Source organism: Lichenostomus cassidix, chromosome 3, assembly GCF_008360975.1.
Source record: "Lichenostomus cassidix isolate B80296 chromosome 3, HeHo_3.0, whole genome shotgun sequence".
Taxonomy (NCBI): domain Eukaryota; kingdom Metazoa; phylum Chordata; class Aves; order Passeriformes; family Meliphagidae; genus Lichenostomus; species Lichenostomus cassidix.
Window position 1 is genome coordinate 2,735,585 of NC_139483.1, and position 25,632 is coordinate 2,761,216.

At 39.5% G+C, this 25,632-nt stretch overlaps 2 protein-coding genes across 9 annotated transcripts in view; one reads left to right on the plus strand and one right to left on the minus strand.

Annotated features, from left to right (window-relative positions):
• The window catches only part of ESF1 (ESF1 nucleolar pre-rRNA processing protein), a 29,329-nt gene extending 17,946 nt beyond the window's left edge, over positions 1-11,383 (minus strand). Inside the window, exons 1-8 of one of the 2 annotated variants that reach the window (XM_085054039.1) lie at positions 11,300-11,383; positions 9,059-9,746; positions 7,981-8,309; positions 7,043-7,156; positions 6,162-6,262; positions 4,933-5,085; positions 3,401-3,515; positions 2,309-2,447 (exon numbers count right to left, since the gene is read on the minus strand). In XM_085054039.1, the coding sequence (XP_084910165.1) occupies positions 2,309-2,447; positions 3,401-3,515; positions 4,933-5,085; positions 6,162-6,262; positions 7,043-7,156; positions 7,981-8,309; positions 9,059-9,746 (1,639 nt within the window). In that variant the 5' untranslated portion in view covers positions 11,300-11,383. Of the gene's footprint in view, positions 1-2,308; positions 2,448-3,400; positions 3,516-4,932; positions 5,086-6,161; positions 6,263-7,042; positions 7,157-7,980; positions 8,310-9,058; positions 9,747-11,273 lie in introns of both variants that reach the window. The other variant, XM_085054038.1, reaches the window with a different exon arrangement.
• NDUFAF5 (NADH:ubiquinone oxidoreductase complex assembly factor 5) lies at positions 11,034-18,812 on the plus strand. Of its 7 annotated transcripts, none has more exons than XR_014850527.1 (11): positions 11,034-11,804; positions 12,236-12,348; positions 12,514-12,577; positions 13,201-13,248; positions 13,350-13,453; positions 13,936-13,975; positions 15,715-15,912; positions 16,510-16,570; positions 17,292-17,386; positions 17,812-17,895; positions 18,256-18,300. XR_014850527.1 is itself a non-coding variant. In XM_085054040.1 (11 exons), the coding sequence occupies exons 1-11, from the start codon at positions 11,049-11,051 to the stop codon at positions 18,544-18,546; spliced, it is 1,638 nt and encodes a 545-aa protein (XP_084910166.1). In that variant the 5' UTR covers positions 11,034-11,048; the 3' UTR covers positions 18,547-18,812. The 7 variants fall into 7 exon arrangements, 6 of the variants coding, with proteins under 6 accessions (XP_084910166.1, XP_084910169.1, XP_084910170.1 ...); XM_085054040.1 differs by lacking the exon at positions 17,292-17,386 and adding an exon at positions 18,460-18,812 and having other exon boundaries at positions 18,256-18,338; XM_085054043.1 differs by lacking the exon at positions 17,292-17,386 and adding an exon at positions 18,460-18,812 and having other exon boundaries at positions 12,308-12,348; positions 18,256-18,338.
• The last annotated feature ends 6,820 nt before the right edge of the window (positions 18,813-25,632 follow it).

Sequence of the window (25,632 nt, forward strand, 5' to 3'; positions counted from 1 at the left end):
TTGTGTGCTGTGCAAAGCAGAACAGCAGAAAAGATGTTGCGCTTGCAAAGATAAAAAAAACAAATTAAAAGCTTAGGCATAAGCCCCACAATGTTTAATCTGAAGCATATTTAAAATGCCATACACTAAGTCACTGGGGTCATTGTCAAAATAGCATGTATGGGGTGGATTTGATAAATGCCAAAAACACTTCCTAACTGGGATAAATGTACTCAAGTAACAGAAAATTCAGAAGCAATGTAAAGAAGAAACCTTGTGCTGAAGCCACAACATTCCAGGTCACTGAAATCCTTGATGTCACAGAACTGTTGCTTAACAGTAATACTAACATTCATGATGTACATATTTTAAGTTGAAAAATTCCATGAAAAAAAAAAAAAGGATTAGAACAGGCCAACAAAAACCCATTTCTAAATAAAACATTTTAGTAAGTTTGAAAAGTACAAATAAAAGTCCAGGACATTTTTTCCCTCCTTATCAGACTCCTACATTTCCATTCAAGCAGCTGACATTGATTTTTCCCATTTGTGCATAGCACCACATAATTCTGCTGGATGGAACCCTGACAGATGGAATCCTGTTTTGTATCACATAACTGAATGGATAAAATGTCAGGAACACATTAAAGACATGACAACATAATTCCTCTATTAATAACTTACTTTTCAAAACATCATTTGAATCTAGACATTTCCAGGTTTAAAATTTATTAGTGTAATAAGATTACTTAAGGTCGTTTTTTTTTTCCTTTCCAGCAATGGAATTTTACTCTTTAAAATTCCTGAAGTGTTGTTCACATGGATATTTGCTTTCATCACCACCCTATCACAGATGCTCTACTTTAACATCATGGTAGCCTTGTACATGATAGAAGATGGGAGTGCTTTACTCTGCATCCCTGCTCCTCTTTACAGACTTCACTAAGCACTGCCAGAAAAACTAAAGCTCACGACGGTGCAGTTTGTGAGTTTTTATGTAAGATGAGAAACAAATGGCCATTATCCCTGCCAAGATATTGCCAAGTTAATTTTTCTGCCACGAGATTTCCTAGCTCTATAACCAGAAAAATCTGTAATGTTCTTTTGCACGCTCCAAGCTCATGTCTGATTGCAGCTACCCGCTTTAATGCAGTATGATGCCTAAAAAAGGGTTATCTGTAACACAGGCTAAGACAAGTTAGGAGAGTAAAAGCAGACAAACTTTAATTAAAGGCCTTTATGGTACATTCAGGGCAAACAAAGCCCCCTCATGAGGCTGCACCCAAAAATGGACCCCAAGTCACGAGCTCTTCACCTTTTATAAGTTCTGTCCTATTAGCATATTGGTCTCTAATTCTCCAATCACACCCTCAGGCAATGATGTTAACCACCCCAGGCCTGCTCCCCCCAATCCACTGCTGTTGACATATTTTTGGGATCTAGGACAATGAGTGTGTCTTTGGATTTCTATTCAGAGGACATTCTTTTGCCTAAAGCTGCTGGGAACAGAGGTTTTAGCATTTTATACTACACCGAAGTTACAGATACATGAAAAACAAAAACTAGAAATTCTTAAGGCATCAGTATAAATCAATTTTAACATCTGTTTGAAAGACCTAATTAAAGCTCAATGAAATTTTATTTGCCTTGTAAGTTAGGCTATATATATTATTAAGAGCAGGACAAATTTTGGAATGAAAACAAGCAATTTAAATCAGGAATTTAAACCTTGGTGCACCATATGCAGAAGACTCATGTACCTTACAAAGTTAGATGAAATTCTCTTTATATTCTTAAGAAGTACATGAATCAAAAAGCATTTGAAAGATGTTCTTGTTCATTTAGTCATTAATCCCCTTGCATTTCAAACTAGGACTTTTCCTGGGAAAAGGAAACACTTCAAGTTCTATGGGTCTAAAATTGATCTCAGAAATTAATAGATTAAAAGCAAATATTGCCAACCTTGACAAAGGGATGTCAAGGTACCCTTGGGTACCTTGGGGATGGGAGGAGAAATAAAAAAGCAAGAAAATTATTTTCCACTCAGAGGTGCAAGCTCTTATTCAGAAAGCAGCCACTGTAGTCCAGTGGAAGGTGTCCCTGTCCATGGCATGGTGTTGGAGCTAGATGGTCCTTAAGGTCCCTTCCAACCTGAACCTTTTAGTGAGTCTGCTCAGGGGCTCAATCATTATACAACAAACACAATATTGCCCTTGTAAAAGATGACATTCAAAGTGTTTTCTATAGATACGAAATTTAAATATTTAAATAATTAGTGTTCAAAATCCTGCAGCTAATGACTTTGTGTACAACATTTATTACCGAAGTACCTTGCTGCTGTTCCTCCTCTTCTTCACTTGATGAAGCCAAATAAGCTTGAAAATCCATGTCAAGAAGCTCCTCTTTGTTAAATGTTCTGCTGAGTGACGTTACCCGTTCGTGATCGGTCTCATCCCATGTGATATCTACCTTGAAAATAAGAATGCCAGTTGTAGAAGCTGGAACACTAAAACTAAACATTGTAACACTGCCTTTTCATGGAAAATTATTTTATACCTTCCATTTAGGACACAATATAAACCTGACAGTAATGCTCTCTACAATAACTTGTTAAAAGAACCATTTAGTAACATAAATTTAATTATAACATTTCGGAATTTATTCTACAGTCAGTTTAAAAAAACCTGAAGGAACATCCTCATGCACTGAATGGTTCTGTAACAGCAGGTCCCACAACACAAAACCTCTGTAAGCCAAATTTCCTTTGTGGCAGCAGATTCTGGTGCTGAAGCAGCCACCAACCCCTCTCTTTTCCTCTTCCAGCAGCAATTCACTGCTGGAATCACACACAGATTGCAACAGGGACAATGAAAGTGTTTGCGCAACTGCGCCCGCAACCAGAACGTGAAACAGATCTGACTGAAAAATCATCCAGCACAAAGTACTTATTTCTCAACTAAACACTTCTCCAATCTGGTTCACTTCATGGCCAGATGGAAATTCTGGCTGTCAGTAGGATAGAGTAGGAATGAATTGCTACAGGGAGGAGGAGCAACTGTTCAAGCCTGGCACTACCACCAAAAAGGCTCTTACTGATTTAAACACTAACATCCATTTTAGGCAAATTAAAAGATTCAACTGTAAATAATAAAGTAATTTCATGTGCAACTTGTCATAGAGATATAATGAGGTCAAAATTCAGTATTTTATTTCAAACAGAGAAGCCCAATCTCTTCTAAAATCCAAACCAGGGTTGCAACTTGTGGGTCCATACCAGGCTTACATCTTTTAATATGTTTGATGTCTTTATTTTGAAATGGTGGAGATAATCAGGCATCTTTTCCCCACTACATATATCATTCATAAGCTGACAGCAAAACTAAACAAATAAGAAAAACATTACAAAAACACTGTAAAGATACCTTTGATGTTCCCATAGCAGCAGATGTGAAGTACTTTGGCTTATAAGCAGCTATATTCACTTCTGAGGCTACATCTTTTGGCTTATCATCAAATGTAACATTATCTGGAATAAATCTTAAAGGCAAATAAAACATGTTATTCTTCAAATACACTGGGAAATTGCATAGCATAAACAGTCTAAGCTTTCATAAGTATGGTACATCAGCATGAAAGAATTACCTAAAATAAAAAATGGGTAAGCCTGAAAAAGAATAAAAGAAATGGCCAAGTACTCCTCACATGGAAGATTCATTGCCTGGCTTCTGCAGATCTGTTCCACAGCTCTCCAGTGTATAACAACACCCTGTTTGGGATGTATTTCAATTTTCAGCCTGGTATAAACAGGGTCACAGGTGCTTTGCTTTGTTTTAAGAACCACTTTTTCAGAAAGTTTAATGTTAGAAATTAAAAAGCAAAAAAATCAATAAAATAGGATTTGGAAACAGATAAATAAGAAATTCCAAACCTTTTAGGAAAGCCTGGTACATCTTGAAAATCATAATTAGTAAGGAAAAAAAAAGTTAAAAAGACCAAAGCCATGGGTAACAATTGAAGAACTTAGTTTAAAAAAACCCAAAAACCTTGGTATACTACATGAGAAATTACTTGTGACTTTTTAAAAATTGTTGCAAATGTAATCTGATAAACAGTATTCAACATTAAAATTTAACAAAGCAGATTAGGGAAATCATTGGAGAATTTCAAACAGCTGTGTTTGTTGTAAAACATTAACCGTGTTTAAAATGATGAAAAGTTACATGTTCACTTGGCAAAGAAGTTTTTTTCCAAAATGGTTCAAAGCAAATTAACTAAGTTCTTCTAGAAAATAATTCAAAGCAAGAAAATCCTAACTTTCACTGACTTCCAAGAGGCCCTAGCAGACAAACAGGCCTTCTGTCACAACTATTTATGATTAAGTATATTTTCTGCTCAGACTGAAAGGGTTTTTTGCAACAAAAGGAAATACTAGCAATAGAGCAAACAATAATTTAAAATCCTTTCCTCCCCATACGTGACTTTTGAAATATTAGAGCATCCAGCTCATTCACAAGGGCTAACATATCTATTGCAGCTTCGTGACAACAGCAGCAATAATCTTGCCCTGTGGTAAGGAATCCTGAAAAACATCCACATCTGGACCCTTGGGGAAAGACAAGAGAAAAAGAAAGAAGCAACAGCGTGTTGTTTTGTTTTATGAATCCTATCACTTTACTTAATTGTACTAAAAGCTTGAAGATGTTATCAGAACATTTTATCTGATTTTTCTGAAAATAATCTCTGTATGCAGAGATCTGCTCAGACTTCCCATATAATAATAAAAATGGCCAGAAAGAAGAACCAAAGGGAAACCTAATAACTCACTGGATGCCCAGCTTATCTTCTTATCTCATTTTGGTTACAGAATAAAGTCAATGCAGTTTACTACAATTATAAACCACCTTTAATTCACCCTCCCTGGCCCAACATGTAAAAATATCACCAGTGGAGTTACCTCAGGTCTATGAAAGAACAGCTACTTTCAAATTCCAGTCCATCACATTCTTCATAAATTTTATTGGCTGTTTCAGGAGAATCACATTCTACAACTGCATAGAAGTATTTCAGTCGCTTAAACTGGTATTCCCGCAGTTTTTCCCTATAAATCCTGCAAAAGTGGAGAGAAGACCACAGTCACATGAGCTGGCTTTGACACCTTTCTATTTGCAAAATCTTTTAATTCAACTCATTAAAAACATGCACCAAACAAACACTCCCCTGATCTTGTAAGATCAGATGTTAAACAGCAAAAGTTCCAGCAGCATTCAGTTTCCCTCAAGTAAAAAGACTATTTCCCAGTTTTATTAATAAAATTTGTATATGACTGTTGAAAGACCACAGAGGATGAGGTTCTGTGGCTCTGAAGGGCACAGGTATCACTGAGGTACCTCTGGGACACCTCAATTTCTGTTTGTTGGATTCCAGATGCTTTCAAGTCCACTGAGCAGTAAATCCAACACTTCAGGATGCACCTCAATGCTCACACTGAAGATGACCTCAAAACACACTCTACATCCATCTTAAACTCCCCTGATGCACCAGAGAATGTCTTCAAAGGGATCTGCTCTTATTTTAGAAGCATCCAGATTATCTAAATACAGGGCAATCCAGCAGGACATATTATACAAATATGGCCCCAGTCAGGCTGCCAAACATCTGGAAATTCTGGAAAAATATCAAAGCAAAACCTTTAACAAAAGTTAAAAAAAGGCAAAAAAACCCTGAATGCCTGAAGAAGCCATGAGAATGGCAGGACTGAGGAGCTCAGCCTAGTAAGCCAGGGCTGCTGCTGGTGGCACTCAAGAAACCTCAGTCTGGGAATTCTTGGACTAAGTTAAGGTTCTTGTTGATTCACAGGTAAGAATTTTGACAGTGAGCACCAAAGGGAGTTTACTGCACAAATGGCAATTTGCAGAGGAGAAATGCTCTGTTAAGCTCCCCCCACATTTGTTCCATTCACATCAAAAAGCAAATATTTTCTAGTTTCATCATTATACATTTATTAAATGCACTGATAATGAAACAGTTCCCATTGTAAAACAACCCTTGAGAAAAACTAAAAAATTGAGGTGTCCACAGGACACTTCCACATTTGCACTCCTGGAAAACAGAAGTGAATTGGAATTTTCACTAAGAATTAAACACATTATATCTCTCATTTGAAGACAAAATTAAAATTAATACCCATCATCCTCTGTGGTATTCTCCGGAAGATCAAACAGTTCCACAGGTCCTTTTTGTTCCTCCTCTTTCAATCTCTCTTTTCCAAACTCCGAAGGATAAATCTACAAATACAACACAAAACTAAATTTTGTACTGTGATATAATTTACACTAAGAAAAAATATCTCTCCAGGCTTTTAGACTTTACAGGTTATATTTTAAATCAGTTAAGGGATCAATTGCATAGACATTAATACCTTCCTAATTTTAATGTATGGAAAAGACAGTAGAATAACCAAAGTGCCTACTAGCAGTTTTGAGACAGATGAACAACAGGAACCCTGACTTTGTTCATTCTACTGTGGCCCTTTTCAGAAAGAGGTAAATGATTAAAATTTCTCAGAAACCTAAGGCAGACATTAACAATGGAAAAATAAAACTTAATTAACCAGAACACAAACAATTTATTAGTAGTTTAGAAGTGGTGAAAAACAATGTGCTGTGCAGTGGTAAGAGGGGTTGACATGCATTTAGAAATCGGTCAAAGGTTGGGTTATCTGCCATAAAGAGCACTGAAAATCAAACTAATCAAGGCAATACAGTCTCCTCCTACTGGAACTGAGAATTTCACTATTACTTTCAGAAAACCAGCACTGACAGCCAACCTCATAAACATGATAAGTCAATGGCTTTGGCCTCTAACTCTGCCAAATACATGCCCATTACTGAAAAGCAGCAAGTTCCTAACACAGCAAATTAAATTGCAACATAGTTTCTCTTTAAACACATTAATATCTCTTTTGGTTCTCCACAGAACTGTCTTCTTATACTGCAGTCAGGTTTTTTTTTTTTTGTTTTTTTTAACAGTAAAACTCTATACTCAAATTAGGAATCAGGTCTTACCTTAACAGAAAACACTGTTCCTCCTTTGGGTGTGAAAGAATTAAACAGAGCCAGCAAATCCTTAGCCTTCAACCTATCCCAATCCATATTACAAACTGCCAATCTGCTTGTAATCTGAGGAAAAAGGAACATAAAATTCATAGGTTTAATTCTTGACTGTTGTGGGGAATACACAACTCTCTAGCAGAACTCAATTATAAAAATCAAAGTCAGCAATAAACTTTGCTGAAAAAAATAAAAGCAACATTGTCCTCATGACCTTTCAATCACTTAAACTAGCAAAGATCAGAAGCAGCAATTACCAGAGCATATAAAAAGGACATAAATGCACATAAAAAGGACATAAATAGTCAAGCACCACAGAATGGACTTCACCAATCACAGATATAGAATTGCAGCGACAACATCCTCACGTAGGATTTTGTTATCATCAAACACTGTTAGTCACAGCAGCAACCACTATCACTGTATTGTGACAGCACAGGAGTACTAGGATTTCTTATACACTGATTGTGCTAGCTGTAAAGTCCTGTTTCACTGTCTAATGATGGCTTAATTTCTTACAGCATAAGTTAAATAACTAGATTTTTAAAAAGTGAAAAAAATCAGTAGTGAACCAAAACAGCAGTACTGTTTAAATTCTGGAATTTCTGAAAAGCTCAATTTTGTTTGGCCTTTCACTTGTAGACAGCCGATGTATGGGTATAGGTAAGTCTGCTTATGGGGAAGAGGAGTGTCACCAGTGAAAACTGCAACTCTCTCACTGTCAGACACTTTCATCAACACTTCCATTCTGTTATTAAACGGCTGAAGAACCTTTATGAACAGTACTTCCACCAACTGGACCACAGATGATGGTCTGTAATGAACTCATAACATTTCTGAGTTTGTCATGTAGAAACTTTTCACTAATGTGAAAGTATGCAAAGTACTGTTACCTCATCTCCACGAGGGGCATCTTTATCCAGCTCACGCCACGAATGCTCGATCTCTGGCTCCTTTGGAAACAGCTCGTTTAGATCCTCATCATCCTCTGAGCTCGTTTCAATGTTCCCTATGCCTCTGGCTAGATCAGGCCCACCGTCACTTTCTCCATCATCTTCTGAATCACTGCCATCTTCGCTCATTTCCCCATCATCTTCTGGCTCCTCTTCCACACCTGTTTCTCCATCATCTTCTGATTCCTCTTCTTCCGATTCTGCATCCTCACTTGCAGAATTTTCTTCCTCTAACTGGCTTTTATATTTTACACTTTGATCACAGATGTCTGAGCACAGAAAGATAAACATTAGATACCTATTTTACATTGGAATTACATATGACCCTTTAGAAAAAGGAAAACTTCAGGTTTCTTTCATGCACATTTACAGGACTTTTGAAAGGTGCAACAATGCAGGAACAAATTATGGAAAACATCAGTGTTGTCTCTTTTGTTTCTCTCATCTGGTCTAATCTAATTCAATTGTTCCTCAGGCCTACAATTGATTGATCTCAACTGTAATGAAATATTCTGGTATTTCATTTATATTACAGAACCAATAGGTAGAAATCAATTTTAATAATGGAGGCTATACACATGCACAAGCAATATAAACAAAGTTCTTCTTCAAGTTACTGTTCTCTCTAATCCCCTCTAATATTAATGGCTCAGTGTTGCCATCTTTACTCTTTCAGTCCACAAGCTGTGATGTGCTTTCATGGTTTCAGTTCATATATTTGCTTTTGCTGTTCAGTTTGAGAACTACAGCAGCATACACACCGTTATAAATTTTAGTTTCCTAGCTAACCAACAATTCCACCTCCAACAATTAAAATGACAGGGATGTTCACAATCTTACTGAAGAGTAAGAACTGATTCTATACAAAGCTGACTAACTCCAATCCTTCAGCAGCACTGAATCTGAGTCAGTCACCTATTTTATAACCGATTTTGCAAAATGACTTCCATGGATAAAACAAAAGAAACAACATCCGAATAAACACAGATGAATTCTTCCTGTTATTTGAATGACTCACCTGATTCTTTTATTTTCCCTCCTAGGGACTGGTCCCTCCTGGGAGCTTTGACTGACTTAGTGCCATTTGCTTGTGAAGTCTTTTCCTGGTTTTGAATTGAAATGGATCTTCCCCCTGCTTGCTTGTTTTCCCCTTTGGGTAAAAGGCCCTTGGTCCCCCGGGGGTGATCAACTTCTGCAGCAGTTTTCTGTGAGTCCTCTTTCAAGCTCAACTTTGATTTACTCTTTTGTCCTTCTTTTATGTGGTCATTTAGATTTGTCACTGCTTCACATGTTTGGTCCACCCCTTGTTTGTTTTTTTTGCTCTCCTCCTTTAGGAGCCCACCTGCAAGACCCTTTGCAGAATCTGCTTCTCCTTTGCCTTTAATTTTCTTTTTCTTTTTTTTCTTTACAGTGAGCTCTTTACTATCACTTTCTGAAAGATCAGAGTCAGACTCTGACAAGGCATAAAACTTCTTGAGGTTCTCTGTAGAGGTATAGTTAACAGGGCGACCTCTTTTATCCACGGTGTATCTCAGCTTGAATTTCTTGTCATGAAACATCGCTCGGAATCGCTTGTCAATCTTGACTTTACGTTCCTTTTCGGGCATCTCCCAAAACCTGGGATCCCTTGCCACGCAGCTGAAGCGGCCATCACTCAGGATTTCCTCTTGGGATGACATTTTTGGTGCTGTTGAAGACTTGGACATCTACAACATGGAAAAAACCAACCATTTCTGATTAAAAAACCTCAACTGATCCACATGGATTTAGATACGTAACTGAAATAAGGATTAAACAAAGTTGGATTTCTAACCTATCCCTAAGAAGTTCTTTCCAAAAGGACATATAGCAATTCCATAACATCACAGGCCACCTGGTTGGAAGGGACCTCAAGGATCACCTGGCCCAACACTGCTTGGCAAAAGCAATGGTGTGTACACAACACAGCCCAGCACGCTGTCCAGCCAAATCCTGTAAGTGGGAATCCACGCTTCCCTGGGGAGATTATTCCAGCAGCTGAATGTTCTCATTGAGGAAAATTTTCCTCTTGTGTCTAAATAGAATTTCCCCAGGAATAAGTTGTACCTATTACCCCTTGTCTTTTGCTTGTGACTCCTTGTAAAAACAGAGTCTTCACCTTCTCTGTAGCCACCTTTTAAATACTGTCACATGGGAATAAGGTCTCCACTGAGCCTTCTTTCCTCAAGGCTGAACAAACCCAGCTCCCTCAGCCTTTCCTCACATGGCAGCTTCCCAGTCCTTTGGTCATCCTTGTGGCCCTTCTCTGGACCCTCTCCAGCCTGGCCACATCTTTTTTGTATGGCAGAGACCAAATCTGAGCACAGAGTTCCAGTGGTGACCTGACAAGCACCAAGTGGGATAATGACTTATCCCTGCTGGTGATGTCTGGTTGATGAATCCCTGAAACCCCCTGTCTCTGGGCTGCATCCAAAGCTCCATGGGCAGCAGGTGAGAAAGGCAATTCTGCCCCTCTGCTCTGCTCAGGTGAGAGCCCACCTAGAGTGCCATGTCCAGCTCTGGGGTCACAGCACAGGGAGCACCTGGAGCTGTTGGAGTGAGTCCAGAGACCACCAGGATAATTAGAGGGATGGAGTTCCTCTCCTGTGAGAAAAGACTGAGAGAACTGGGATTGTTCAGCCTGGAGAAGAGAAGGCTTCAGGAGACCTAACTGTGGCTTTGCAGTACCTGAAGGGAGCCTACAAGAAAGATGGAGAGGGACTATTTACAAGGGCTTGGAGTGACAGGACAAGGGGGAATGGCTTCAAACTATCAGAAGGTAGGTTTAGATTAGATATGAGGAGAAAAGTCTTCACTGTGAAGGTCGGGAGGCACTGACACAGGTTGCCCAGAGAGGCTGTGGCTGGAAGTGTCCAAGACCAGGCTGGATGGAGCTCTGAGCAAGCTGGTCTGGTGGGATGTGCTCCTGCCCGTGGTAGAGGGTTTCGGATGAGACAGTGTTTAAGATCCCTTCTAATCGAGGCCATTCTATGATTCTACGACAACGGAGCCACCTGGGCTGCAGACACACCCCTCCGTGCTTCCCCCCCAGACCCACACACAGCCCCTTTGGCGAACCCAGCCCGCTGCCCGCCGCAGCTGCAGCCCACCGGCAGCACCGGGTGCGCCGAGACGGCTACAGCCCCGCACCCGCCCCGTCCCACACCCAGCGAGGCCGCGGGGAGGAGCCCAGAGGAATCCCCGCTCGCACCGACCGTGCCCGGTGCCGCCGCTCCCTCACCGCGCTGCCCTCACGGCGATTCCCTCACGGCGATTCCCTCACGGCGATTCCCTCACCGCGCTGCCCTCACGGCGCTCCACGCCGCCGCCGCCCCGCCACTTCCGGCGGCCAGTTCCGGCGGCGCTACGGCGGCCGCGGCGGGACAGGGCGGGGCACGGCTCGGCACGGCTCGGCACGGCTCCCCGCGGCGCAGGCACGGAGGCCGTGCGAGGCCGAGCGGATGAGGGGCCTGGCCCGGCCGGCGCTGCGGGTGCCGTGGTGCCGCGGGCTCTGGGCGCTGCCGGAGCCATGGTGCCGCGGGCTCTGGGCGCTGAGAGAGCCATGGTGCCGCGGGCTCTGGGCGCTGCCGGCCCGGGCCGCTGCCGCCGCTTCGCCCTCTCCTCCCGCCGGCGCCTCGCCGCGCTCGGGCGCGCTGAACCCGTTCGACCGCCGGCTGAAGCGGAAGCAGAAGAACTGGGCGGCGCTGCAGGCCGAGCCCGCCAAGTGCGATTACCTGCGGGAGGAGGTGCGGCGCCGCGGGGGCCTGGCGGGGTCAGCTGCAGTGCTGTGTCTGTTCTGGAGCGCTTGGGTCAGGCAGGGAGCTGAGGAGCTGGAGCGGGTCCTTGGAGGGGCAGGGGGCTGGTGAAGGGGCTGGAGCACAAGTGCCCTGAGGGAGCTGGGGTGTTTAACCTGGAGGAAAGGAGGTTCAGGGTGATCCTGTCGCTCTCTGCAGCTCCCGGAAAGGAGCGTGTAGCCAGGGGGGATCGGTCTGTTCTCCCAGACAGGGTGAGAGGACACAGTCTCAAGCTGTGCCGGGGAAAGTTTGGGTTGGACGTCAGGAATTTCTGTATGAAAGGATGATTAGACAGTGTAGCGGGCTGCCCAGGGAGGTGGTGGAGCCACCGTGCCTGGAGGTGTTTAAGTCGGTGCTGTGTTTGGCAAGGTTGTTACTCGTAGCTTGGGCTGGACGATCTGAGAGGTCTCCGAGCTCCCTGGTGCCGTGATTCGGACCGCCGGCTCTCCCCGCAGGTGGGCGGCAGGATCGCGGACAGGGTGTTTGACATCAGCAGGTGAGCCCCGCTGTGTGCCGCACGTTCCCGCCGTACCCAGGAGGATGCTCGATGGGCTGGCTGCAATAAGGCTCTTAGACATTAGCAGGTGACACTTAATGTAGTCTAAAAGTAAAAATATTTTAAGACTTGGTTATGCTCTGTGTTGCTGATCTTACCCTTTAGAACGTTTCCTCTCGCTTTGGATGTTGGCTCTGGAAGAGGTTACATAGCTCAACACTTAACCAAGGTACTGGCTCTTCATACTTAAAAGTATCTAAAGGAAGTTCATCTGTGTCCCTGCATTTCAAACAGGGAGAGCTCTGTTACAACTTAAAACAATCGTCTGAGTCTTGATGAGGTGAATCTCCTAACTACCACCACACCTGTAGTCACAGTTCAAAGCTGTATGTTGTGCAGACTATTAATTTATTGCCACTGAAAACTTGACAAATGCTAGTGCAAGGGAAGCTATCTGCTATATCTGTGTTAACTTCTAGTTTTGTGTAGGAACAGATATGATTTTTGGTGAAACTGTTGGCCACAGTTTGTTGTTAAGGAGAAGTGTCATTATGGAGACTTGGAAGCCATTAAGAGTTTAACCTTCATGAACTACACAAGGTGCTTCCTTGGCTGTCAATCCATGGTTTATATGTAAATAAATTTATGCCTAAAATTACAGAACGTGTTTTCTGTTACCACTTCTGCCTCAGCTGGTGCAGGTGCTGCGTTGGGTGGGGAAAAATGCTTTCTGCATTTAAATAAAGCTTTCCTCAAGAGTTGAAAACACTCTTTCTAACTTGTTGTAAATAGGTGCAAGTGCCAAAAAATTACTTATGTCCATTTACAAATAGACTTAAAATTTTATTTCAGGAAACAGTTGAAAAACTTGTTCAAGTTGATATCGCGGAGAATGCTTTAGTAAGTAGCTTTTTGAATGCTAAAGTGCTTCAGTTCTTTAATACAGGAAAGCAAAAGAAGTGAGTTTCTGATGAGTTGTTTTTCTTCTAACCCAACATTAGAAAAATGCAACAGAATCTGAAATCCCTACGGTCAGGGTTGTAGCCGATGAGGAATTCCTTCCTTTCAAAGAAGATACATTTGATCTTGTTGTTAGCAGCTTAAGGTATGTATTAATAATTTATTTATTTTGATTTGTTTAAGTTGTTAACAATGTTCTTTCCAGGCTAGCTTTAAGAAAATAAATGCAACAAAGATTACTAGTCTGTTAAAAGCAGTAAGAAGTGTACTTGCATAGTTAATATGACCATTCATTAGGAAAAACTGCTGTCCTGGTGATTGTTCCTGTTTTGTTTGTTTGTTTATTTTCCTTCAAAACACTTGTAGCTTCTCTCTTTGCTGCATTTTGACAAACTAGTCTCCAGGACTTGCATTTTCTCAACTTAACAAAACAAGAAAGAAAAAAAATTAAGTGCTATTTGTATAAACTTTTTAGTATAATTTTTAAGCAGGTGTTTCAGCACGGTTGCAGGTTGAGAAACCAGTTTGTGGCTTTGGCTCCTGAAACTTACTTAGTTAATTAAATAGTTGCATTCCCTAAATTTGATTTAATATGGAATTATGAAATGTGTGCTTCTGTTATTTCAGTTTACACTGGGTGAATGACCTTCCTAAAGCTTTTAGAGAGGTAAGAAATTGGTTTTTAATACTATAAGTCAGCACTTGCCATACCTTGCATTGAGAGCACTCTGTATTTCCAGGTCTTCTTTAAACAAGAGGCACAGAAATAACTCATGTTGCACACAGGTATTTTTTGCAATACTTTTGGCAGTTTGAGGAGCATCAGTTGATACTGCTACTAATCTGCTCCCTCAAATCAATTTGGAAGAAACAACTGAAACGCTATGTTTGTATAATATTTTGGATTCTCACAGCTGAGATTGTGGTAACTGATATCACCTGAGGCAATGCTATTGATTTTTATTGTTTTTAGCTCTTACTACTTGTAATACAATGCTACACTTCTCCAAAACTGCTTTATGGAGCTTGAATTATTTTTATGTCTCAGCTGTTTATTTTGAAATGCAGCTTTGATCAAGACTTTTTTTATCTTGAAATTATGCAAATAATTGAGGACAGAATTTTCTTTTTGTTGAGTAACAGTTTTGCTTATTTGGCTTTAGTTCAGCTCTTTCCTGCAGGTGTAAACTTTAGTAAAATCAAAATCATGGAGCAAGAGCAAGGAACACTTTAACCAGCTTGCTGTTTTTTCATTTATTTCAAATTGATCAGTCATGCAGTGCTATTCTATCACCTGTTGGTAGGAATAGGTGATATTCCTACTACTACTGTTATTGAAATAATAGAAATCAATTGAAAGGCCTTCAGTACTTGTAAAAAATACTTGGAAAGAAATATACATTTTAACTGGAATTTAAGTATTCTGTAGAGTGTCAAATACTTTCTCCCACAGTAGATATAACTGACACTCTATCACAGTGGGGAGGGAACAGAGTTTCTTGGCCAACTTTCATAATTTCCTGTGTTGGTACCACTGTCTTTAACTAATGGAAACTGCATTTAACTGCATCATTTTCTTACCTGTCAATTGAAGGCTTTTTTACTAGAACAGAAAAGGTAGCTTGATTAATACTTCATTTAAAAACGATTGAAAATATTTTTGTTTCAAAAGTGTTGGAAGCTTTTGCTGTCTTGTTAGCCTGATTATGTAATTAGCCTCTTCTGGGTGTCTAAACCAGAGGTAATTTCCAATTATTTAGGAAAAAAGAAAGCATGAGTTTATTGGCCTTCTCACTAGGAAGGGAGCTAGGACTTAAGGGACAAGAAAGCAGCTTGTCAGCCTTGGTGTTTGAGTTACAATATTGCTGTTCTGGCAAGTTAATAATAAGTAATGGTAGGCACAATAAAAATTGCATTGTTCTTTTGTCTCAGAAGTACAGAGATCACTACTGGAAACTGAGGCCTTCATTTCTCTTAAATCAAGATATTAAAAAGTGCTTTTGCTGCTCTCTAGAAAGTAAAAGGAAGCAGCATACTTATCTTAATCTACCCTGGTTTTGGAAGTAAATTAATTGAGAATATTGTTTTGGGAGTATTCAGCTGAAAATAGTTTTACCCTCAATTTCCGCAGTTTGTCCTGTGTTTCCTGACTCTTTAATGAAATTTCTGAGGATTCACTCTTTCTTAAAAATAGAAAATAGTCTCTCTTCAGACAGAGTATTTGTTTGCAGTGTTACCAGAAGCTGTGACAGTAGCCCTGCAGAATACAGTCAATACTAAAAGTCTGTTACAGCTCTTATATAATGATTGCTTTTGAGTTCTTTAAGAAAAAAAAAGGTGTAAGAGCCACTTAGTTTCGTAGGGCTAATGCAGAAAGCCCGTGAGCTGTGTGTTTGTGTGTTGCAGATTCACCAGGTCCTGAAGCCAGATGGAGTGTTCATTGGAGCCATGTTTGGGGGAGACACTCTGTACGAGCTGCGCTGCTCCCTGCAGCTGGCAGAGCTGGAGAGGGAAGGAGGCTTCTCCCCTCACGTCTCACCCTTCACTGCCGTCGCCGATTTGGGACACCTGCTCTCCAGGGCTGGCTTTAACACCCTCACTGTGGTAATTAGAGACAGGAGAGCAGTCAGGCAGAGCAATCCACAGCATCAGAGCTGCTGGAATATAAAATCACTGTTTACTAATGTATTAATAATGTACTGCTTCCTTCTGCGGGTGGTGCACCTCGTTGAACAGGCTGCTGAAAATAGCTTGGACTGCCACTGGTTTTGGCTTTGTGGTGATTAATGGAACCAACTGAAGTGTGTCTTTGGCTCATGGCCCAGTAGAATTTGGATGGTCATCTTGGAGAAATGTCAGAGAACGTTAGACCTGCATGAAAAAACTTTAGACACATGCTCGCTCTTCTAAAACCAGGAAGAAAATAATGGCATATAAATTAAAATTTCATTGCATTTGGGCTACTAAGCAAAATTTTTTAGAAATGTTAAAACAGTACATTCTTAGAAATGCGTGATTTGAGCCGAAGAGGCAGATGAAGAGAATCGTAGAATGGTTTGGGTTGGAAGGGACTGTAAAATCATCTAGTTCCAACCCTCCTGCCAAGGGCAGGGAAGAGTTTGTTAGTGCAACAAACTGAATGCTTGATATGCTCTTGTTTGGCTTGGTATGCTCTAAAACTGAGCTTCTCAATTCTTTTAGGACACTGATGAAATCCAAGTCAACTACCCAGGGTTGTTTGAGGTTATGGAAGACTTGCAAGGCAAGTATATTCTTTGTGGAAACATAAGTGTTTTCTATATCCGTGGTGCAGACACAGAAGAGTTTCACGGTGTGTTTCTTAACTCCAAATCATAGAATCATGTGGGTTGGAAAGAACTTTCAAAGGCTGTCTAGTCCAACTCCCCTGCAGTGATCAGGGACATATTGAACTAGATCAGATTGCTCAGAGCTCCATCCCACCTGGTCTTGACTGTTTCCAGTTGTGGGACATCCACCACCTCTCTGAGCAACCTGAGCCAGTGTTTCTCCATCTTCATCACAAACCACTTCTTTCTAAAAAATATACAAATAAATTTTATTGCAACAAGGGAAGCATTAGCTTTTTCCTGCTATATAGTGAGTCAGGAGATTATGCCTGTCAGGAGATCTGTGTTGGGAAGCACAAGTCAAAGATTTGCTACTTTGTGCTCTGCTGTGAATGTTCTGCTTCCCTGGGGTTCCTGTTCTGCCTGAGCCCGTTCAGTGTAAGGTGCAGAAAAGCCCTTAAGGGGAGATGGAAGCCTGTATCCCACACACTGACTTTTCCTTTTCTAATTATCAGGGCACTCAGCAAACTGCTTTGGAGTGAGAATAAATATATCCTTAATTTAGAGTCTGCTGAGGATCAGTAAATGCCTGAGTAACGATTTTATTAATATACTGATTGTATTTGTCATGGATTGTAAAGCAGTCATTCACATGCAGTCTGTTGTTACTGACAGCAACTCAGGGCATTTGTTATCTGGATCAACTGCTGTTTGGAGTAATTCCTTAATGGAAAGGCAACTTTTATTCTCAGCAGAAACATTCAGATGCAGTAAGTGATTAAAGAGATTAGAATTATGATTATTTTATTTTGTATTTTAAAGCTCTTGGGATAGTAATTCTAATGATTGTCTATTAAAAAGTTACGGTTATGTGTCTGAATAAATAGTTTTTACTCATTCTTAAAATTAGTTATATTTAAAAGACTAAATGTTTGAAGACTGAGGCTGAAGAAGTAATAATTTGAAATGATTTCTAGCAATGCAAACTATAAATTGCAAAGGATAGGAATGAAAAGTTTTGGATTCTTACACATAAGAAACTCACCTAATGCTTTGTGCTGTGCTCTCTCTTACAGTGAAGTGCAGAGGATTCTGTACTTACTCTGGTTTAGTAAAAATCTGTCATTAGTGCATGACATTTAACTCATGGCATGTGCTATATCTTCTTTTTCTTAAAGCTAAAACATATTTTTAGGTATGGGGGAGAGTAATTGCTCTTGGAATAGAAAACCTCTGCTACACAGGGAGACAATGCTGGCAGCTGCTGCAATATACCAAGGTCAGTATTTGAGAGCTAATGAGTTCATCTGAAATGACTTTAAGAACATTTTTTCTGTGTCTTTTTCTATGACCTTTGTGTAAAAAAACAAAAAACAAAAAAAATTCCAGGTGAAAACAAAAAACCCCAAATGCTTGGGGACAGAATAAAATGCCATTATCATAAGCTATTTTTAACCTTAATTATAATGCCAGGATTTGAACTATATTGATGCACCAGCATGAGATATTTTTATTGTCCCAAATCTTTCACCGGGAGTCATTACGATGAATATGTCATGCTTAGTTGTGATGTTCTGAGAGCTGAGAGTTTCTCAGAGCTGATGGTCTGTACCTTTTCTCTCCCTTCCTGCCCTCCCAGAAATGTATGGAAACAGTGATGGCTCAGTACCTGCTACCTTTCAGATCTACTACATGATTGGCTGGAAGTACCATGAATCACAGGTAATGTGAAGCTATTATTTGCTTTTTGAAAGTACTTTTTAAGTGAGTGATGTTTTAAAAGCTTTTTACTAAACAACTTAAACTTAGCCCTCTATGTATTCTTTTTTTTTTTTTTCCTTAGGCAAAACCAGCCCAGAGAGGTTCTGCAACAGTTTCATTTGGAGATCTGGCAAAAATAGAAGGACTTCTTAAAAAAGGAAAAAAATAGTTCATCAGAAACAATAATTGTCTTGAAGCTTCTGTAAAACTTTTAATTGCAGACAGTCTTCACTTGTGCTTATTTAGTGATGACATCCTGAAATGATAATAAAGTACACACAGTAGGGGTTTTTTGTTCTGTGCCACAACATCATCTCTGTGAAATAGTGTTAATTTTTTGTTTCTAGATAAATATTTGAACAGTTCTCTCTCTCAAGTCTTTGAGAGAGCAACTCAACTCTCAACTTTTGATTAAATTACTATTTTCAAAAGTAATGCCTGCTCCAGCATTTCAGTATCACAGGCTGCTCCAGGTATGGTTTATATGTTTTGAGTATATTTTTGAATTATTTCTCAAGGATGGTAAATCATAATAAAGAGTAGTGGATTATAAAAGTAAGGAATGGTGGCAGGTATATTTATAAAACATCCTGTAAAAGAAACTACCAGCAAATACAAAGTTATAAATTACTATGGTTTTTATGGGTTGGAAGGTATGGATAAAAAGTTACTGTAAGTATTGTTTGAGATTTGAATAATTAAGTGATAGTTTATCTAAATAACAGTTTAAAATTACATTTGCACATTACTTACCACTTTTCTGTGGTGGAGACTAAAAAGCAAGAAGTGTGATTTTCTCCTTAGCTGTGCCATGGAGCTATGACTTTTTCTGTCTATAACTGCATTACCAGAAATTGATACTATTTATAGCTATGGCCCACTAATATGAGAAATTTAGGAAAAATACCTGCCCAGAGATTTTGCTTGATTGTAGTATTCATAGAGATGGGGAGAAACCAAAAGGATGAAGAGTAAATAACCAAATATACAGTTCAGTAAGTTTTATTATAGTATCTGAGTTGTATATCAATACTGGGGGAACAAAAGCCTTTTAAAGCTTTTTTTTCTAGTATTTTTAAAGATTATCCAGCAGGTGGAGTTTGACAGAACTTGTGTGTGGCACAAACCCAACAAGCCAGGTAGACAGAAGCTTCCCATCTGTAAGGTGGGGTCATCTGTTGGGGGGTCACTTTATCTCCCAGGCTTTGACTTTGAATAAGAAATGGGCAGAGAAGGTACAAACCATCATGAGAAGGAGGGCAGGAATATTCTGTCCTGGTTTTGCTAACAAGCCTAACCCATAGTTACTCGAGGGGAATGAGTTCATCTTATGTTTTCCTAGAAAAGAACAGTAGTGCTCCTGGAAAAAAGGAGACTCTAAGTGGTCTGAAAACCTTTAAAGCCCTCTAAAGGCTAAATCTAAAACAAGAGCTTGTTTCTGTGAAAGACTTTTTTTTTTTTAATATTATGTCAGTGGACTCAATACAAGATCCTGCATCTCTCTACAGCTCTTCTCTGGCTTCAGCAGAATTCCCTTATTTCTGGAGCAATCTCTGGTTTCCCAGATGTAGGTTTCTGTAAAGTTACATGCCAAATTAATATAACTTTATAAATCATTGCTTTAATAGGTTAATTTCCAGTCACTTGAGCTGGTGGTTGTGACTCAGACGTGTTAAGGAAGTGAGGAGGTGAAATGTGCTGGGTAAATGTTAATTGGAGAAGTGCTCCTACTGTGCTCCTTTGAAGTACTCAAGTTCTGGAGAAAAGGAAGAATTTCCAGTTCTTTGATTTCATATTTCATAGATGGCATACATAAATAGTAAAGTGTTTTGGTAGTGGGGAAACATACCTTCTGAACAGGGAGAAAAGATGAGTAGTGTTCCTCCTAGCACTTGGGGAAAAAATGAAAGGTGTGGAGGTTAAAGGTTTTCCATTAATTTGGAAAAGGGTTGGGGAGTGAGAGAAGTAAGGGTTAATAAAGATGGCATTGGGGCAGTGTGGGTTGGAATTAGGGGACATGTAACAGGCAGGCAAGGTATTCCTTTCCCTGGCTGACTGTGTTTGAATAACTGCCTTTTGTGTGCGTTTTTAACTGCAATTACGGGTTTTTTTCTGTAGTACTTCTTGGAATTCTAGGTTACTCTGGTTTCTGCTAGTTGTTTCAATAAGAAACTTTGAAAACAGTTTACTATGAATAGATAGTAAACTATAGATTTTTGTCGCAAGGCTCTGTTTAATTTTTTTTTTCAGATAGAAGTCTTTATGGCTTTCTAAAATTATGATGAAGAATGTGGTTGCCAGTTGCTAGCCTAGTGCTTTGAGTGCATGCTAAGGGTTAGCTTTTGCAGGGTAAGTAACTTCTAAAAAGTAGTTGTGAAGGTGACATAATGTCTCCTGTAAGCTTAGTTAATTTAAAATATCTTTATGCATAATACAGAATATTTTTCTCCTGATTGCAGAATGGGAAAGAATTCAAGGAGATAATTATTTTGGATAATCAAAAGCTAGGAGCCCATAAATAAAATAGTAAGTTTAGAAGAAGCATGGTTGCACTTAATGAGCGTGAGTATTTTTATTTTAGGGCTTGAGTCACAGATCAGTGAGTATACTTGGTCTGTGTCTTTGATTACAAGATCTGTCAATGTATAGTTTTATTGAAGGCTGTTTAGGATAAAGGGGTGAGATCCTATACTTTCAAGACTGAGAATTTGTGAAGTTAAAACATGAGAGAGGATTCCTCATTACCACTAATTTGTAAAAATGTCATCAGAAGTACAGAAGAGAACCATACAAAATTAAACTGTATTTCTTTAGTCTGTTTAAAAAAGGAAAATATGAATGACACTCTTTGAATGTTTTCTAGAAAAACTGAGAGCTAACACTGAACTTCCAGTTGCAGGGGGAGAAACACACCAAGCTTTCATGTAATGTTTAATTGGAATTTCCTGAAGCACAAACCCTGTCTCAGGGATTAAATTCATTAGAGCATCTGGTTGAAGAAGCCACATTTTAGAAAACTAGCATGTATGTTAAACCTCTTAAATTTTCATTTGTCTAACCCGGAAACTTAATATGCTCTTTTCAAAGATATGATCTCTTTTTGCCCAGGTTTTGGAGCCATTATTTTGGGGGTGTGCAATTATTGTAGTGCTCTGATTGGAATCTGTCTGAGGCAAATGTGACCTGTGTAGATAGTGGTTTGATTTCCTGAATATCTTGGGTGCCCTCAGGTGAAGGAAAATGATGAAGAGAATAAAAAAGAAAAATAAAACCATGAGATAGGTAAGTTTAGCTGGAGGCTATGTATCAGTGAAGCAGAAGACACTGAAGGAGTGCATTTGCTGCTTGTAGGGGAAAACCAACTCATGGCTTACTTAAATGGAGTTAGAATTGAAGTGATCTGTTGATTTATTGATAGCTTGTAATTAACTGTTAGTCCATGAACAATACATGCATGATTAATAGCAGCAGTATAACAGATAAATGACTACTAGACCATTACAAAAGGTTAGTAAGCACCTTCACACACTCCTGTTTGGCCTCAAACTGTTCCTGATAGGCCAGAATATATTAAAACTTATAGTTATTCAAATAATAATGCATAAAATAAGGAGGCTTCATTGTTATCACACTAATAAATCCCAATTCATGCATTTGTTTTCCTGCATTCTGTTGGGATTCCTTACAATTTGTACAAGTTGAAGAGCAGCTTAAAGTTGAGATCTGCACATTAAATGGGTGACTTGTCATCATTAATTACTTCTTTTACTACTTCACCCACAAGTTAGCCTGAGGAAACTAAAAAAACAAATGTACAAAGGACAAAACTGCCCTTGTGAATTTACTGTGAAAAATTCCATACTTCTGCTCAAATATAATTTCTGGTTTCACAGACAAAACTGCAGAGACAGAAGTACATTGGATACATTTCAGCTGGATATTTCAGCAGCCTTCCAGTACTAAAGGAGCTGCAAAAGAGCTGGTGAGGGACTTTTTAAGGGCATGTAGTGACAAGGGGTGGTGACTAAAGTGACAGGAGGTGAGTTTAGATTAAATAATAGGGAGAAATGATTCCCTGTGGGGGTGCTGAGGCCCTTGAACAGATTGCTCAGGGGACCTGTGGTTGCCCCATCCCTGGAGAAATGTCCAAGGCCAGGCTGGATGGGTCTTAGAGCAGCCTGCTCTAGCAGAAGGTGTCCCTGCCAGTGGCAGGGGAGTTGGAACACAGTGAACTTTAACATTTCTCTCAACCCAAACCATTCTGTGATCCCATGTATAAATACCACCCTTTTAGCCAAGTTAGAAATCTACAAGAAGTTACTATTTTACTCAATACATGCATCAGTTTCAATGGTTTGAATCTCTAACCTTAAATTTTCTACATCTAAAGTAAAGCACCCTAATATTAAAATATCACTTATTCTGTGGAAATACTAGCCAAAATGAACAATTTACTATGGGAATCTACTGGGTAACAGGTTTAAGACGTAGTAACTTAAAGTTTTTGTTGATAGTCGAATCGTTGCACTCCCTGAGGTTTTTTTGTCCCTGGAATTTTTTCCCCAGAATTGTTTCCTCACTAAACTGAGCCACTGATGGTTGTATGTAATGCCCATTTTTTTAGCCCTTCCATCATCTTGTCTTCACAACATTTGTATTGCTGTTGCATTCAGGTGCCAGGAGCATCAGTTCTTACCAGAAACTACTTAAGGGATGTTTTGAAGTCTCCCATTTGTTTTTCTACTGTGTATTCTGTTTTTAGTTTTGTGAAGATCTATTACTTTATTCCGGTTCTAGAAATATTGACTGGTGTAATTTGATGCAGAACTTATATTTGTTACAGAACCCTTGATATTTTTTCCTAATGTCAGAGCCAATTTCACTTTTGTAATTAAAAATGTAATTCCCATCAGATACCACTTTAGATTTGGTGATTATATTCCCAGTCAATATCTTTTCTGACTCAAAAGCAGGATGCCCAATCTTAAATAATACTGAAGTTCTGAGGCAGCAGCTGAGGAAACTTTAGTTGGTAAACTAATGCTGAACTTCATAGGTAGCTAAGTTGAAAATACAAGCCAAAGTCGTAACTCAGTATCCACTTAACACAGATTTGCACAGCATCTTGTCCATGCCTGACTTCTTGGCTGTGAATTCCTTTTACCTATCATTGTTTCTGAAATTCCAAAAGAAGAGGCACACTGGAGCTACTGCCAAGCAGTTTTGTTAATCACATCTCAAACAAAGCATTGCTCAGATGATTTTGCCTCCAGGATTCAACTTTGAAGGCATTCTCAGGAGGAGCTGTGGTGCTGTCACAGCACTGTTGAGTCAACAGATGTAGAGCACTTGTTTGATGCATGGATGACTGATCTTCGATTACCACCTTTCACAAAACAAACTAAAACATCTGTTCTTTTATTTATATGTGAGTTTTCCAAGTAGAAGTGTGTGATTTTCTTTGGGTTATTTTTGTTGTGTGTGGTGGTTTTTCCCTTCCTAAGTCATTGAATCTTCATTGTGTGGAAAGTGAAACTTTGAGCACACAACAGACTGGGTGATTGCATCTCTATTCAGGATGTTTTACAGCAGGATGGCTGGTATTTTTTGGTACCTAAATGTTTATTATCCCTTAGACAATAGAATTTAATTTAAAACTTTGTGGTTACCTATCCCAAAGATACAGCATTAAGATAATCGTATGATTATTTATTAGCCTATGTTTGGAGTAGACTTAGTTGTTCTGCTTTGGGAAGGAATTCAGGTTTATGAACCCAAAGGTTTCTGAAGTGCAGAGAAGTGTTTCCCTGCAGAGAGTCAGTAAATCTTCACAAATATAGAATTACTCAGTCCCTGCACTCCTTTCTGGCATTTTCTACTGGACAGCTTGGCTTTGTTATAGCAGCTCTCCTAGATCTCTGAATAGTCACATAGTCACATGTGCATAATTTTAGCAGTCTTGAGAAGCAAAATCAGAGCCCCTTAGGTGTGGAAAGGATCTGAGAGTGAGACCACAGAATGGTTTGGGTTGGAAGGGAGCTTAAAGCTCATCCAGATGCAATCCCCCTTCCATGGGCAGGCACACCTTCCACGAGACCACAGCCCTGAGTGCTGCAGCTATACAAACACTTCTTGCACCTACTTGTTCAGTCTCTGCTTTGAGTATTGCTGAATAACTCCATTTAACTGTACTGTAAATATTATTTGTTTTCGAGCAGTTAACCATCTTGAAAACACATCAACATGACTTAGTAAGTATAACACTTGATGAATTTACAAATGAATCTTGGCATAAGGCAAATGCATTTTAACGCTGTGGTTTGTATGCTTGCTCCCTGCATATTTATTTTCAACTTCCAGTTGATTAGCTGCTTTGTCTTGTGTGCAGAAATGGCCTGTTTAATGCAGTGGGAAGTCAAGTAGAAGCCAGCATTTGTTAATGGATGCTTTGAACAGGCACAGTCAGACATTTTAAATTATTCTAACTAAGCAGGAATTCTAATTTATTTCTAAAGATAGAAGTACAACAACCCAATTACCTAGTTTTCTCACAGAGTGTAATGAGTACAATTAGCATAAAATTGGTCTATAAATTTAATGGGCAATTTCTTGTCTGGACAATGAAAACACGAGTAAAAATGTGGCAAGCTATATTAGAGTCCATATAGCAACTTGTTCCCATTGGATGCTTCCTTGACATAAGGCATTACTGTGAAATATCAATCAAATCTGTTCAGTACAAGGAGTTTTTGAGGTATTATTTCCAACAGGCATGCCAGTAGGTTTGTTGGGTTGGGTTGACAGTAGAGCTTTTCACCTTTTAAAGATGATATTCTGACTGTAAGTGCAAACTTGTAGCATGTGTGAGGATGTGGCCAGTTCTGTGTGTGTAGCCTCATAGGAATAGCTGCATCAGTTGTTCTAAATGTAGAGTATACACACAGATGATAATAAAGTAAATAAAATACTATTTAATACCCTTGAAAGGAGAAGGGATGCTGGAGTCCCACAGGTGATACAGAGGTTCTCAGTCCATGATTCAAGCTGCTGCCAGTGCTTGTTGGATGGTTGGATGTAACCACCTGTGGGGCACTTCAGAAGTTCTAGCTGATGGAACCCAAAGGATCGTTTTCCCTCCCTTTTACAGCTGATTTGTTTGTGTTGGGAAATTCTCAATGTGAATGCATTTTCATCTAGTACAATAAACTGAGACATAGCACAATTGTGGTGACCTGCTGAGACTAAAGTGGTGAAA

Coding starts and splice junctions, on each gene's coding strand:
- NDUFAF5 (XM_085054040.1), top strand. CDS start 11,049: ATGATTCTACGACAACGGAGCCACCTGGGCTGCAGACACACCCCTCCG. Junction 15,913..16,509: donor GCTTTAACACCCTCACTGTG/GTAATTAGAGAC, acceptor CAATTCTTTTAG/GACACTGATGAAATCCAAGT. Junction 16,571..17,811: donor GGTTATGGAAGACTTGCAAG/GCAAGTATATTC, acceptor ACATATTTTTAG/GTATGGGGGAGAGTAATTGC.